The sequence below is a fragment of the Pristiophorus japonicus genome, chromosome 5, assembly GCF_044704955.1.
Source record: "Pristiophorus japonicus isolate sPriJap1 chromosome 5, sPriJap1.hap1, whole genome shotgun sequence".
Lineage (NCBI taxonomy): Eukaryota > Metazoa > Chordata > Chondrichthyes > Pristiophoridae > Pristiophorus > Pristiophorus japonicus.
The window spans coordinates 280,216,043-280,231,745 of record NC_091981.1 but is presented as its reverse complement, the minus strand read 5'-3'; the positions used below and the strand labels follow the sequence as shown (position 1 = coordinate 280,231,745).

General features: G+C 46.5%; 1 protein-coding gene across 5 annotated transcripts in view; it reads left to right on the top strand.

Annotated features, from left to right (window-relative positions):
* The window catches only part of scn5lab (sodium channel, voltage gated, type V-like, alpha b), a 473,466-nt gene that overhangs the window by 217,161 nt on the left and 240,602 nt on the right, over nt 1-15,703 (top strand). For all 5 annotated transcript variants that reach the window (XM_070881666.1, XM_070881669.1, XM_070881665.1 and 2 more), the window contains one exon: nt 7,950-8,188. In XM_070881666.1, the coding sequence (XP_070737767.1) occupies nt 7,950-8,188 (239 nt within the window). The remainder of the gene's footprint in view (nt 1-7,949; nt 8,189-15,703) is intronic.

Genomic DNA, 15,703 nt, shown 5'->3' with positions numbered 1-15,703 from the left:
CGCTGCGAGCTCTGCACATTTTTAAGTTCTGTCCACTGGGCCACCAAGGAGAGTTTCGGCCGGGCCAGAGGCCTGGTACCCAAGAGGGGGTGCCAAGCTGCTTTTTGGCGGCCCGGCCAAACCCGGGGGCATAATTGTCGGCCCGACCTGGCAGTTGGCCAAATATATGGGGTCGCCGACAGCGCCACCTTCCCTTTAATTAAAGGGTAATTAGGCGGAGCAATTTCGGGAAGGGGTCAGCGCGTGCAGGAAAATGGAAAAAATGGTGGCCCCTCCGCGGCGAGTCGGCGGCCATTCCACGCTGCGCCGTGGCCGCTGCTGTCAGGGGGCCAGAGGCCTTATCGGGAGGGGCAATTTTGGCCCTAATCAGTGTTTCCGAAGTCAGTGCATGCTTGAAACATAGGAACAGGAATAGGCCATTCAGAACCCTCGAGCTTGTTCTACCATTAGGGGAAGGTAGCATAATGGTTATGTTGCTGGCCTAGTAGTCCCGAGGCCTGAACTAATGATCCAGAGATGTGAGTTCAAATCCTACCATGCCAACTGGGGGAATTTAAATTCAATTAATTCAATAACTCTGGAATTTAAAAAATGTTAGTTACAGGTATCAGTAATGGTGACCATGAAACTAATGGATTGTCAGAAAACCCCAGCTGGTTCATGGGAAGGAAATCTGCTGTCCTTACCCAGTCTGGACTATATGTGACCCCAGACCCACAGTCATGTAATTGACTCTTAACTGCCCTCTGAAATGGCCCAGCGAGCCTCTCAGTTGTATCAATCTGCAAAAGTCAACACTGGGTGTACCTTCACCACATGGACACCAGCGGTTCAAATAGGTGGCTCACCCAGCGCCTCCTCAACAGCAATTAGGGATGGGCAATAAATGCTGGGGCTATCAGTGATGCCCACACTTAAAAGAAAGATCATGGCTGTATCCTAACTTCATCTCCCTGTCTTGGCTTCATAATCCCTGAATACCCTTGGGTAGCAATGTAATTGAGCAGGAGAAGGCTGGTGTGCAGTACAAACACTGACAGCCAGTTGGGCCGAATGGCCTATTTCTGCACTGTTCGTTCTACACAATACCGAGAATACCAAACAAATATTACTGAAGAGGAGAACCCAGGAAGCCAGCTCTGTAGTTTTAATTAACAAATGCGATCTTTTTGTTCTGTGAAGCACTGCCTTTGTTGAGCTGAACAGTCGGCAGTGGTCTGAAGTGAAAATAAACCCTAGCTTCGCTTTTGTGAGTATGTTGATGCGTAAATATAATAATCATTCTAACTCGGTTGTAATCATTCCTGCTTTAGCTTATCCTCAGGCGCAAATAAAGACATAGATATTATGTATGTCTCACATTTCAGAAACTACTGTTGTGCTGATCGGTGTGTGTTTTAGAGACTGCCTAGTCTCTAACTCCAGCACCAGAATCAATAGATTCAGTGCTGGCTCTCAAAACCTGCTAAGGTTACCTTTAATGATTGTCTCAACCCAGCCACTTTGCCTCTTGGACATAGGGCTAAGCGTGTAAAGTGAAGGCTGCCACATTTAAAGGGGAATTGTCGAGTCGTGAGATGGGAGGAGTGCACAGTTAAAATTGATGCCAGCTTTCTGGGGGGAGGTGGCAGGGGGAGGGGGCAGAGTCCATCATTCCAGAAGAAATTTAAGCCATGGCTCCTAGGGCATAAGGTGCTGCAGTAATCTCTTCCGGGAGTATATGGAGGAATGGTAGGGCATCAAACTAAGGTCATAAGTATAAGATACAGGGCTGGATTTTCGGGTTTGATGATTTCAGGGAGGTAATGGCGGCGGGGCGGTAAAGTTTGCGCCCGGGAACAGTTTGCGCCTCAGTCAGCAAAATTGGGCAGCTGGGCCCTGAGCAGCGCTAAAGGAGGGGTTATACACCTCTCTCTGGGTGTCAGCATGGGAAACTCCCGAGCTAAAGAGCCGGGCTGGGAACGCTCCGAGAGATGCCTGGGGGGGGGAAAGAAAACCTGAAAAAAACACAAAAACTTACCCAATACGGAGCCCACGCCACCACAACATAACTCACAAAAGAATTAAAAGTAAAAACAATCACACTTACCTTAAGTTGGCATTACTTACCTCTCTGCAGTCATTATAGGTCGGACCGCCCGTTTTCCCAGGCGGTCACTACGGGGCGCGCGGGAGTCAAACACTGCGCCAGTGTCACAACCAGGGGCGTTGCACACTGGCGCAGCTCTTCCGGGTGGTACTGCTTCTTGCCCCCGTAAAACCGGCCCCGAAACATAGAAACATAGAAAATAGGTGCAGGAGTAGGCCATTCGGCCCTTCGAGCCTGCACCACCATTCAATAAGATCATGGCTGATCATTCACCTCAATACCCTTTTCCTGCTTTCTCTCCATACCCCTTGATCCCTTTAGCCGTAAGGGCCATATCTAACTCCCTCTTGAATATATCCAATGAACTGGCATCAACAACTCTCTGCAGTAGGGAATTTCACAGGTTAACAACTCTCTGAGTGAAGAAGTTTCTTCTCATCTCAGTCCTGAATGGCCTATCTCTTATCCTATGACTGTGTCCCCTGGTTCTGGACTTCCCCATCATCGAGAACGTTCTTCCCGCATCTAACCTGTCCAGTCCCGTCAGAATGTTATAAGTTTCTATGAGATCCCCTCTCATCCTTCTAAGCTCCAGTGTATAAAGGCCCAGTCTCTCCTCATATGTCCTGCCATCCTGGGAATCAGTCTGGTGAACCTTCGCTGCACTCCCTCAATAGCAAGAATGTCCTTCCTCAGATTAGGAAACCAAAACTGAACACAATATTCCAGGTGAGGTCTCACCAAGGCCCTGTACAGCTGCAGTAAGACCTCCCTGCTCCTATACTCAAATCCCCTAGGTATGAAGGCCAACATACCATTTGCCTTCTTCAACGCCTACTGTACCTGCATGCCAACTTTCAATGACTGATGAACCATGACACCCAGGTCTCATTGCACCTCCCCCTTTCCTAATCTGCCGCCATTCAGATAATATTCTGCCTTCGTGTTTTTGCCCCCAAAATGGATAACCTCACATATATCCACATTATACTCTATCTGCCATGCATTTGCCCACTTACCTAACCTGTCTAAATCAACCTGCAACCTTTTAGCATCCTCCTCACAGCTCACACCGCCACCCAGTTTAGTGTCATCTGCAAACTTGGAGATATTACACTCAATTCCTTCATCTAAATCATTAATGTATATTGTAAAGAGCTGGGGTCCCAGCACTGAGCCCTGCGTTACTCCACTAGTCACTGCCTGCCATTCTGAAAAGGACCCGTTTATCCCAACACTCTGCATCCTGTCTGCCAACCAGTTCTGTCTCCACGTCAGTACATTACCCCCAATACCATGTGCTTTGATTTTGCACACCAATCTCTCGTGTGGGACCTTGTCAAAAGCCTTTTGAAAGCCCAAATACACCACATCCACTGGTTCTCCCTTGTCCACTCTACTAGTTACATCCTAAAAAAATTCCAGAAGATTTGTCAAGCATGATTTCCTTTGTATAAATCCATGCTGACTTGGACCAATCCTATGACTGCTTTCCAAATGCACTGTCATTTCATCTTTCATAATTGATTCCAACATTTTCCCCACTACTAATGTCAGGCTAACCGGTCTATAATTACCTGTTTTCTATCTCACACCTTTTTTAAACAGTGGTGTTACTTTAGCTACTCTCCAATCCATAGGCACTGATCCAGAGTCGATAGACGGTTGGAAAATTATTACCAATGCATCCACTATTTCTATGGCCACTTCCTTAAGTACTCTGTGATGCAGACTATCAGGTCCCGGAGATTTAATCGGCCTTCAATCCCATCAATTTCCCTAACACTATTTCCCGCTTTATAAGAAAATGCTTCAGTTCCACCTTCTCACTAGACCCTCGGTCCCCTAGTATTTCCGGAAGGTTATTTGTGTCTTCCTTCGTGAAAACAGAACCAAAGTATTTGTTTAACTGGTCTGCCATTTCTTTGTTCCCCATTATAAAGTCACCTGAATCTGATTGCAAGGAACTACGTTTGTTTTCACTAATCTTTTTCTCTTCACATATCTATAGAAGCTTTTACAGTCAGTTTTTATGTTCCCAGCAAGCTTCCTCTCATACTCTATTTTCCCCCTCCTAATTAAACCCTTTGTCCTCCTCTGCTGTATTACAAAATTCTCCCAGTCCTCAGGTTTGCTGCTTTTTCTGGCCAATTTATATGCCTCTTCCTTGGATTTAACACTATCCTTAATTTCCCTTGTTAGCCATGGTTGAGCCGCCTTCCCCATTTTATTTTTACTTCAGACAGGGATGTACAATTGTTGAAGTTCATCCATGTGATCTTTAAATGTTTGCCATTGCCTATCCACCGTCAACCCTTTAAGTATCGCTCGCCAGTCTATTCTAGCCAATTCATGCCTCATACCATTGAAGTTACCTTTCCCCAAGTTCCCCCCCGTGGGGCACTGGATGCTGACTGCCCGCCCAGAAGACCTCACCACCGCCATTGCCGCCCTTCTGGGGCGAAAAACAGAGCGCAAAGGACGGGAAAATCCATCCCATGGGGTCATAAATATAAAATTGTCACTAATAAATCCAATAAGAAATTCAATACAAAACTCTTTACCCAGAGAGTGGTTAGAATGTGGAACTCGCTACCACAGGGAGTGCTTGAGGCAAATAGCATGGATGCATTTAAAGGGGAAGCCGGATAAACACATGAGGGAGAAAGGAATAGGTTATGCTGCTAGGTTAGAGGTGTTCTAAATCATGAGGGGTTCTAGACAGAGCAGATAGAGAGAAACTGTTCCCATTGGCGGAAGGGACGAGAACCAGAGGACACAGAGTTAAGGTGATTGGCAGAAGAACCAAAAGCGACATGCGGATAAACCTTTTTACACAGCGAGTGGTTAGGATCTGGAATGCACGGCCTGAAAGGGTGGTGGAGGCAGACTCAATCGTGGCTTTCAAAATGGAATTAGATAAGTACCTGAAGGAAAAACATTTGCAGGGCTTCGGGGAAAGGGCGGGGAAGTGGGACTAGTTGGTGGTCTAGCAGAGAGCCGACACGGGCTGGACGGGCTGAACGGCCTCCTTCCGTGCTGTAACCGTTCTGGATGAAGTAGGTTGCGAGGAGGCACGTGCGGAGCATAAACACCGAGATGGACCAGCTAGACCCAGTGGCCTGTTTCTGTCCTGCATGTCCATGTAATCGGGTGGTAAACGTAAGAACATAAGAAATAGGAGCAGGAGTGGGCCATTTGGCCCCTCGAGCCTGCTCCGCCTTTGACTAAGATCATGGCTGATCTGATCATGGACTCAGCTCCACTTCCCCGCCCGCTCTCCATAACCAGAGCATAAGAGCATAAGAAATAGCTCTTGATTATAGTCTGTGACCATCTCTCTCGAGACTTTAGAGGGTGTGTTTGTGGATGAATTGGAATCCTTCTAACCAGTGGCTGTGGAGAACTTGTTTTCAGAAGGGACTGAAGCTACATCTCTCTTTTGGGACTACGGAGGCTGTGTTTTCAGGGAATTTTCTTTATAATAAAGGTGAAAGGCAGCACACAAGTGGCCCAAAGGAAAAAACAATGCTGGATAAATATATCATCAGTTAGCAGAAAATTTCGCAGGAGAATAGATCCATCGAATTCGAAAGGTTTCACCAGTGTCGATATCCCCAATGGCTGGTTGGATAAGGGTACTTACTGCCTGCTGTAGAACTGAGCTGTGGAAAGCAGGGAGCTCTCAGATTTAGTACTGCCAATTACTTTTGAAGTATAGTCACCATTGTAATGTAGGGAAACATAGAATTATAGAATAGCCTAGCATAGAGGGAGGCCATTCGGCCCATCAAGTCTGCACTAGCTCTTTCGAAGGGCAATCAAGCTAGTCCCACTCTCCCGCTCTTTCCCCATATCCCTGCAATTTTTCTCCTTCAAGTCCAGTTCGCTTTTGAACCTGTTTGTGCACAGCAAAGTCCCACAAACAGCAATGAGATAAATTACCATGTAATCTGTTTTATTGATGTTGGATGGCAGGGTGTCAGAAGAATGCCACTGTTGTTCTTTGACAAAAGCTGTGCGATCTTTTACATCCATCTAAGAGGGCAGATGGTGGCCTCGGTTTAACATTCCACATAAAAAACAGCACCTCCAACACTGCAGCACTCCTTCGGTACTGCACTGAAAAGCCAACCTACATTACGTGGGTAACTCTCTGGACCAGGACATAAATCCATGAACTTATGACTCAGAGGCAAGAGCGCTACCATTGAGCCGAGGCTGATGCCTTCAATTATTACACAAGTTCCCTCTTTCATATCGAAGAATTCTGACCGGATTCAGGAACAAATCTTGTATCATTTTCCCTTGTGTACGTGTGGAGGGAATTATAATTGAAATTGTCCAACACAAATTCATTAGTGGGTGCATTGGAAGAATCCTGATCTCATTGCTTTGGCTGAGCATGTTTGGGTTCAAGTACAGCCTGCAATTAGGTGTTGTTGGGCAAAACTGTGGCAAATGGATTTCAGGGTTAGGTAAATGTGAGGTGATCCACTTTGGACCTAAAAAGGACAGAATAGAGGACAGGTTGAACCTCCCTTATCCTGAACCCTCGGGACCTGGCCTGTTCTGGATAAGGGATTTTTCCAGACGAGGGGTGGTCACGTTAAATTGGATGGTATAGGTAATGAGCAAGGGGATATCTGGGCTGGCTGGTTTGGGGCTGGGAGTGCGGCAGAGAGATCATGGGGTGGGGGCAGGGCGGTGGATCGCGGGGTCAGGCCAGCGATTGTGGGAGTCAGCAGTCAGGAAGGACTTCACTTTGTTCGTGTCGGAGTTCTGCGCAAGCGTCACCTGGTGGCGGGGAATGGTTCTGGACGAGGGGTGGTTCTGGATAAGGGAGTTCTGGATAAGGGGGGGTTTCAACCCGTACTTTCTAAATGGTGTAAAGCTAGAAACAGTGGAGTTCCAAAGAGACTTCTGCGTCCCTGTACATAGATCATTAAAATGTCATGAATAGGTCCAGAAAATAATTAAAAAGGCTAATGGAATGCTGGCCTTTATATCTGGAGGACTAGAATGCAAGGGGGTAGAAGTTATGCTGCAGCTATACAAAACCCTGGTTAGACCACACACTGTGAGCAGCTCTGGGCACCACACCTTAGGAAGGATGTATTGGCCTTGGAGGGAGCGTAGCGTAGGTTTACCAGAATGATACTTGGACTTCAAGGTTTAAGTTACGAAGACAGATTGTACAAATTAGGGTTATATTCGCTCGAGGTTAGAAGGTTAAGGGATGATCTGATCGAAGTTTTCAGGATATTAAGGAGAACTGATAGAGTAGATAGAGAGAGACTATTCCCGCTGGTTGGGGAGGCTAGGACTAGGGGACATAGTCTAAAAATTAGAGCCAGACCTTCCAGGTGTGAAATTAGGAAACACTTTTACACTCAAAGGGTGGTAGAAGTTTGGAACTCTCTTCCACAAACGGCAATTCATGCTCGATCAATTGTTAATTTTAAATCTGTGATTCGTAGATTTCTGTTAACCAAAGGTATTAAGGACCAAAGGCGGGTATATATAGTTAGGTTGCAGATTATCCATGATCTAATTGAATGGCAGAACAGGTTCGAGGGGCTGAATGACCTCCTCCTGTTCCTATAATCTGTGGAATGGCAACCGGTGAGTATTGGCATTAATGTAGAGCAGAATATCACAGTTTGGGTGCCAGGCCATGAAGCAAGTTTGAAAGAACTGCGTTTCAGTAGCGCCTTTCGTAACCTCAGGACCTCCCAAAACGCTTTACAGCCAATGAGGTACTTTTGAAGTGTAGTCACTGTAGCCTTGGTGGGAGTGCCGCGATGACACCTTCAGTTATGCTACTTAACGCCCGCCTCCTGTGTGGTTTCATTCCTAGAACTAGAAGAATCCCGCCTGAAGTATCCTCGCTGCTGGTATAACTTTTCACAAAACTTTCTTATCTGGAACTGCTGCCCGATGTGGATCCAAGTGAAGAAAATATTGAAATATGTCGTGATGGATCCTTTCCTGGACCTAGCGATCACCATCTGTATCGTACTCAACACCCTCTTCATGGCCATGGAACACCAGCCAATGTCCACGGAATTTAATAATATGCTCTATGTGGGGAATCTGGTAAGGAGTGGACTGTGTTTTACATTATGTTGAACCCCAAAAGGAACTTCGACTACGAATCATTTGATTGAGTGGATACATTTTGTGTGTGTGTGTGTGTTTTCTGCAAACGGCAATTTGATGCAAGATCAACTGTTAATTTTAAATCTAAGATTGATAGATTTTTGTTAACGAAACATATTAAGGGATCAGGGGCAAAGGCGGGTATATGCAGATGCAAAGGTGAATGCAGAGAGGATATTTCCACTCATAGGGCAAACTAAAACTAGGGGGCATAGTCTTAGAATAAGGGGCCGCCCATTTAAAACTGAGACGAGGAGAAATTTCTTCTCTCAGAGGGTTGTAAATCTATGGAATTCTCTGCCCCAGAGAGCTGTGGAGGTTGGGTCATTGAATATATTTAAGGCGGAGCTCGACAGATTTTTGAGTGATAAGGGAGTATTGAGTGTTATGGGGAGCGGGCAGGGAAGTGGAGCTGAGTCCATGATCAGGTCAGCCATGATCTTATTAAATGGCGGATTAGGCTCGAGGGGCCAAATGGCCTACTCCTGCTCCTATTTCTTATGTTCTTAATGAGTTAGGTCCCAGATCAGCCATAATCTCACTGAATGATGGAACAGGCTCGGGGGGCTGAATGGCCTCCCCCTGTTCCTATGTTTGTGTGTGTGGGTGCATATTTATGTGTGTGGGGGTATATATCTGTGTGCCAATGCTTCAGTATTTGTGTGGTGACTTATATGTGTGAGTTTGTAGAAATAAAAACAGTAAATGCTGGAAAATACTCAGCTGGTCAGGCAGCATCTGTGGGGAGCGAGAAACAGAGTTAACGCTTCAGGTCATTGACCTTGTGAGCTTGTAGATATGTGGTTGCATGTGTGTGGGTCTTATGACTGTGTGGGTTGTCTGTATGTGGGTATGTGAGCGGGTATGTATGACTGTTGGGGTTGTCTGTATGTCGGTATGTGAGTGGGTGTGTGTGGGTGTGTGTGTATGTAGAGGTGTGTCAGTATGTGGGTATGTGAGTGGGTGTGTGTGTAGAGGTGTGTCTTTGTGTGGGTATGTGAGTGGGTGTGTGTGTAGAGGTGTGTCAGTATGTGGGTATGTGAGTGGGTGTGTATGTAGAGGTGAGTCAGTATGTGGGTATCTGAGTGGGTCGTATGTTTGTGTGGGTTGTCAGTATGTGGGTATGTGAGTGAGTGTGTATGTAGAGGTGTGTCAGTATGTGGGTATGTGAGTGGGTGTGTATGTAGAGGTGTGTCAGTATGTGGGTGTGTGTGGGTGTGTGTATATAGAGGCAGGGGGATGGGAACCAATGCAGGGAGATAGAGGGAAACAAAAAGGAGGCAAAAGCAAAAGACAGAAAGGAGATGAGGAAAAGTGGAGGGCAGAGAAACCCAAGGCAAAGAACAAAAAGGACCATTGTACAGCAAAATTCTAAAAGGACAGAAGGTGTTAAAAAAACAAGCCTGAAGGCTTTGTGTCTTAATGCAAGGAGTATCCGCAATAAGGTGGATGAATTAACTGTGCAAATAGATGTTAACAAATATGATGTGATTGGGATTACGGAGACGTGGCTCCAGGATGATCAGGGCTGGGAACTCAACATCCAGGGGTATTCAACATTCAGGAAGGATAGAATAAAAGGAAAAGGAGGTGGGGTAGCATTGCTGGTTAAGGAGGAGATTAAGGCAATAGTTAGGAAGGACATTAGCTTGGATGATGTGGAATCTATATGGGTAGAGCTACAGAACACCAAAGGGCAAAAAATGTTAGTGGGTGTTGTGTACAGACCTCCAAACAGTAGTAGTGATGTTCGGGAGGGCATCAAACAGGAAATTAGGGGTGCATGCAATAAAGGTGCAGCAGTTATAATGGGTGACTTTAATAAGCACATAGATTGGGCTAACCAAACTGGAAGCAACAGGTCTCCTGCAGTCAGAATCAGGGGAAGTCATAACGGGGAACAAAGAAATGACGGACCAATTGAACAAGTACTTTGGTTCGGTATTCACGAAGGAGGACACAAACAACCTTCCGGTTATAAAAGGGGTCAGGGGGTCTAGTAAGGAGGAGGAACTGAGGGAAATCCTTATTAGCCGGAAAATTGTGTTGGGGAAATTGATGGGATTGAAGGCCGATAAATCCCCAGGGCCTGATGGACTGCATCCCAGAGTACTTAAGGAGGTAGCCTTGGAAATAGTGGATGCATTGACAGTCATTTTCCAACATTCCATTGACTCTGGATCAGTTCCTATAGAGTGGAGGGTAGCCAATGTAACCCCACTTTTTAAAAAAGGAGGGAGAGAGAAAACAGGGAATTATAGACCGGTCAGCCTGACATCGGTAGTGGGTAAAATGATGGAATCAATTATTAAGGATGTCATAGCAGTGCATTTGGAAAGAGGTGACATGATAGGTCCAAGTCAGCATGGATTTGTGAAAGGGAAATCATGCTTGACAAATCTTCTGGAATTTTTTAAGGATGTTTCCAGTAGAGTGGACAAAGGAGAACCAGTTGATGTGGTATATTTGGACTTTCAGAAGGCGTTCGACAAGGTCCCACACAAGAGATTGATGTGCAAAGTTAGAGCACATGGGATTGGGGGTAGTGTGCTGACATGGATTGAGAACTGGTTGTCAGACAGGAAGCAAAGAGTAGGAGTAAATGGGTACTTTTCAGAATGGCAGGCAGTGACTAGTGGGGTACCGCAAGGTTCTGTGCTGGGGCCCCTGCTGTTTACACTGTACATTAATGATTTAGATGAGGGGATTAAATGTAGTATCTCCAAATTTGCGGATGACACTAAGTTGGGTGGCAGTGTGAGCTGCGAGGAGGATGCTGTGAGGCTGCAGAGCGACTTGGATAGGTTAGGTGAGTGGCCAAATGCATGGCAGATGAAGTATAATGTGGATAAATGTGAGGTTATCCACTTTGGTGGTAAAAACAGAGAGACAGACTATTATCTGAATGGTGACAGATTAGGAAAAGGGGAGGTGCAAAGAGACCTGGGTGTCGTGGTACATCAGTCATTGAAGGTTGGCATGCAGGTGCAGCAGGCGGTTAAGAAAGCAAATGGCATGTTGGCCTTCATAGCAAGGAGATTTGAGTACAGGGGCAGGGAGGTGTTGCTACAGTCGTACAGGGCATTGGTGAGGCCACACCTGGAGTATTGTGTACAGTTTTGGTCTCCTAACCTGAGGAAGGACATTCTTGCTATTGAGGGAGTGCAGCGAAGGTTCACCAGACTGATTCCCGGGATGGCGGGACTGACCTATCAAGAAAGACTGGATCAACTGGGCTTGTATTCACTGGAGTTCAAAAGAATGAGAGGGGACCTCATAGAAACATTTAAAATTCTGACGGGGTTAGACAGGTTAGATGCAGGAAGAATGTTCCCAATGTTGGGGAAGTCCAGAACCAAAGGTCACAGTCTAAGGATAAGGGGTAAGCCATTTAGGACCGAGATGCGGAGAGTGGTGAACCTGTGGAATTCTCTACCACAGAAAGTTGTTGAGGCCAATTCACTAAATATATTCAAAAAGGAGTTAGATGAGGTCCTTACTACTAGGGGGATCAAGGGGTATGGTGAGAAAGCAGGAATGGGGTAATGAAGTTGAATGTTCAGCCATGAACTCATTGAATGGCGGTGCAGGCTAGAAGGGCCGAATGGCCTACTCCTGCACCTATTTTCTATGTTTTTATGTTTCTATGTGTGTGGAGGTGTGTCAGTATGTGGGTATGTGAGTGAGTGTGTGTGTAGAGGTGTGTCAGTATGTGGGTATGTGAGTGGGTGTGTGTGTGTAAAGGTGTTTCGGTACGTATATGTGTCGAGATGTGTCTCTCCAAGCCCCCATTGGGGACCGACGCATGTTTGTGAAGCCGTGTCCAATTGTGCGTGTCTTTGAGATTCATAACAGTCGGAATATCTCAGCGATGTCAAGCCAGTCGGCTGGCCACCTTCTCTGAACAGCTGACGGGGACTCGCGAGATGTGAAGCATTAAAGTCACGTGCTTTGAACGGAAGAGAAGTGTGGCTGTGGGCATCGCGCGAGTGAATCTGACACGGGTGCAAGTCCCGATGGCAACTTTTCTATATAGATCCTTCTCAGCTGTCGGTGGGGGAGGGGGTGGAGGAGTTGTGGTCTGCAATGGCCAGCGATGCTCAGGGGGTAATTGTGCTCCCTCCACCTTGCCCCCCCACCCCTCCACGTGCCCCCCCCCAACCTCAGCGCACCTTCAGCACAGTAGAGGAGAAAATTGCCTACATAGAATTACGTCAAATTTACAGCACAGAAACAGGCCATTCGGCCCAACTGGTGCCAGTGTTAATGCTCTACACAAGTCTCTTCACACCCCGACTTTGTCTAACCCTATCTGCATATCCTTTTATTCCTTTTGCCCTCATGTGTTTATCTAGCTTCCTTTTAAATGCACCTACATTATTTGCCTCAACTACTCTCTGTGGTAGCGAGTTCCACATTCATTGAATCATAGAAAAATTACGACACAAAAGGAGGTGATTGAGCCCATCGTGTCCGTGCCGGTCAAAAAAGAGCTACCCAGCCTAATCCCACCTTCTAGCACTAGATCTGCAGCCCTGGCGGTCACTGCTCTTTAAGTAAGTGCACATCCAAATACTTTTTAAATGTGGTGAGGGTTTCTGCCTCTACCACCCTTTCAGGCAGTGAGTTCCAGACCCCCACCACCCTCTGGGTGAAGGAATGTTTCCTCATCTCCCTCCAGGTGAAATAAATTCAACTCAAATCCCCTCTAATCCTTCTACCAACTACTTTAAATCTATGCTCCCTGGTTATTGACCCCTCTGCAAAGGGAAATAGGTCCTTCCTATCCACTCTATCTGGGCCCCTCATCATTTTATACACCTCAATTAAATCTCCCCTCGGCCTCCTCTGTTCTAATGAATACAACCCCAGCCTATCCAATCATACCCCATAGCTAAAATTCTCCAGTCCTGGCAACATCCTCGTAAATCTCCTCTGTACCCTCTCTAGTGCAATCACATCCTTCCTGTACTGTGGTGACCAGAACTGCACGCAGTGCTCCAGCTGTGGCCTAACTAGTGTTTCATACAGTTCAAGCATAACCTCCCTGCTCTTATATTGTCAGCACTCTCTGGGTAAAGAAGTTTCTCCTGTTCAGGAGAAATATGAAAGGAAAGGTGAGACTGCGTTTACTGCTGCTGCATCTGTCCTTTCGCCATCCCTGCCCTCCCCCCACCACCCTCGCACCCCGCCACTCCCGCACTGCCTTGCCTGAGCTCTCAAGTAGCCAAGTGTCGGCCCCATTTAAGCAGCTGCCAGGACTGGGATTCAGGCACTCAGCCGCTTGAGTGTGAAACGAGCGATCCTGGCCGCCAAACTATTGAAGCAATCTAATCTCGAGTCCCAAGATGTGTCGCATACTGAGATAAGGGTGGCAAGTGGGGCAGGTGTGATTTGACAGCACTGTAGAGGCCACTCATTGCCTTGCCCCCGGCTAGCTCAGGCAAGTTATGTGAGGCGAGGGTGCTGGGGGATCAGCTATGTGCTTTTCGGCCTTGCTTCACTTTGCTTTGAAATCTCCAATCTGGCCTCTTGCACACCACCCCCTCCCCTCCCCCGCCTCCACTTTTTCTTCAGCCCACCATTGGCGGCTGTACCTTCAGCTGCCCGGGCCCTAAGCTCTGGAATTCCCTTCCTAAGCCTCTCCGCCTCTCCCCCTCTCTATCTTCCTTTAAGACGCTCCTTATGGTGTTGCCGCTTTGGCAGCACTAATACTGAAATTGGAACAATTTTACAGAGCGATAGAGGATCAGCCATGATCATATTGAATGGTGGTTGCAGGCTTGAAGGACCGAATAGCCTACTCCTGCACCTATTTTCTGTGTTTCTATGTTAAAACCTACCTCTTTGACCAAGCCTGACCTAATATCTCCTTATGTGGCTCAGGTGTCAAATTTTGTCTGATAATGCTTCTGTCAATGTCTTTGGGGCATTTTATTATGTTAAAGGTGCTATACAAATGCAAGTTGTTTTTGTTGTTGTAGGCAGGCTATTTTGACCAAGAGGGTAAATCAGAGGCAAACCCACATACACCTATTACTATACGCTGTTGATTAGAAATGTAAATGATATATTGGCATACAGCATCGATACTCCTTGAAAGACTGCTCGCCCTCTTTACAAAATGTAAGAGCAGCAAGCAAAGTGCTTCAAGGAACCATTAGTTGTAATAAACTATAAAGTATCGCATAGAGTTCTGGGCACCATATTATAAAAACAGATATAGAAGCACTGGAGAAGGTGCAAAACCGTTTTACAGAATTGTGAGGTAACACCTATCAGGAAAGGATGAACAGGCTGGGTCTCTTTTCTCTTGAAATGAGAAGGTTGAGGGGCGACTGAAGAGACCTTTAAATGATGAAGGTTTGATAGAGTGGACACAGAGAGAATGTTTCCACTTGTGGGAAAGAGCATAACTAGAGGCCATCAATATAAGATAGTCACCAAGAAATCCAATAATGAATTCAGAAGAAATGTCTTTACCCTGAGAGTGATGAGAATGTGGAACTCGCCACCACAGGGAGTGGTTGCAGCAAATAATATTGATGCATTTATAAGAACATAAGAAATAGGAGCAGGAGTAGGCCATTCAGCCCCTCGAGCCTGCTCCTCCTTTCAATAAGATCCTCGACCTCACCTCCACTTTCCTGCACTATCCCCATATCCCTTGATTCCCTTGGTTCCCAAAAATTTATCGATCTCTGCCTTGAATATATTCAAAGACTGAGCCTCCACTGCCCTCTGGGGTAGAGAATTCCAAAGATTCACCAGCCTCTGAACGAATAAATTTCTCCTTATCTCAGTCCTAAATGGCCGACCCCTTATTCTGAGACTGTGACCTCTGGTTCGAGACTCCCCAGCCAGGGGAAACATCCTCCCTGCATCTACCCTGGCAAGCCCTGTAAGAATGTTGTATGTTTCAATGAGATTACCTCTCATTCTTCTGAACTCTAGAGAATATAGGCCTAGTCTACTCAATCTCTCCTCATAGGACAATACCCCCATCCCAGGAATGTCTGGTGAACCTTTGTTGCATTCCCTCCATGGCAAGTACATACTTCCGTAGGTAAAGGGGAGGCTAGATAAGCCTCTGAGGGAGAAGGAAGGCTTGAGTGGAGCATAAACACCGGCGTGGACAGCTTGGGCCAAATGGCCTGTTTCTGTGCCGTACATTCAATGTCAGGGGAGACTAGAACTGGAGGGTATAATCTTAGAATAAGGGGCCGCCCATTTAAAACTGAGATGAGGAGGAATTTCTTCTCTCAGAGGGTTGTAAATATGTGGAATTCGCTGCCTCAGAGAGCTGTGGAAGCTGGGTCATTGAATAAATTTAAGGCAGAGATAGACAGTTTCTTAAACAATAAGAGAATAAGGGGTTATGGGGAGCGGGCAGGGAAGTGGAGCTGAATCCAAGATCGGATCAGCCATGATCTTGAATGGGGGAGCAGGCTC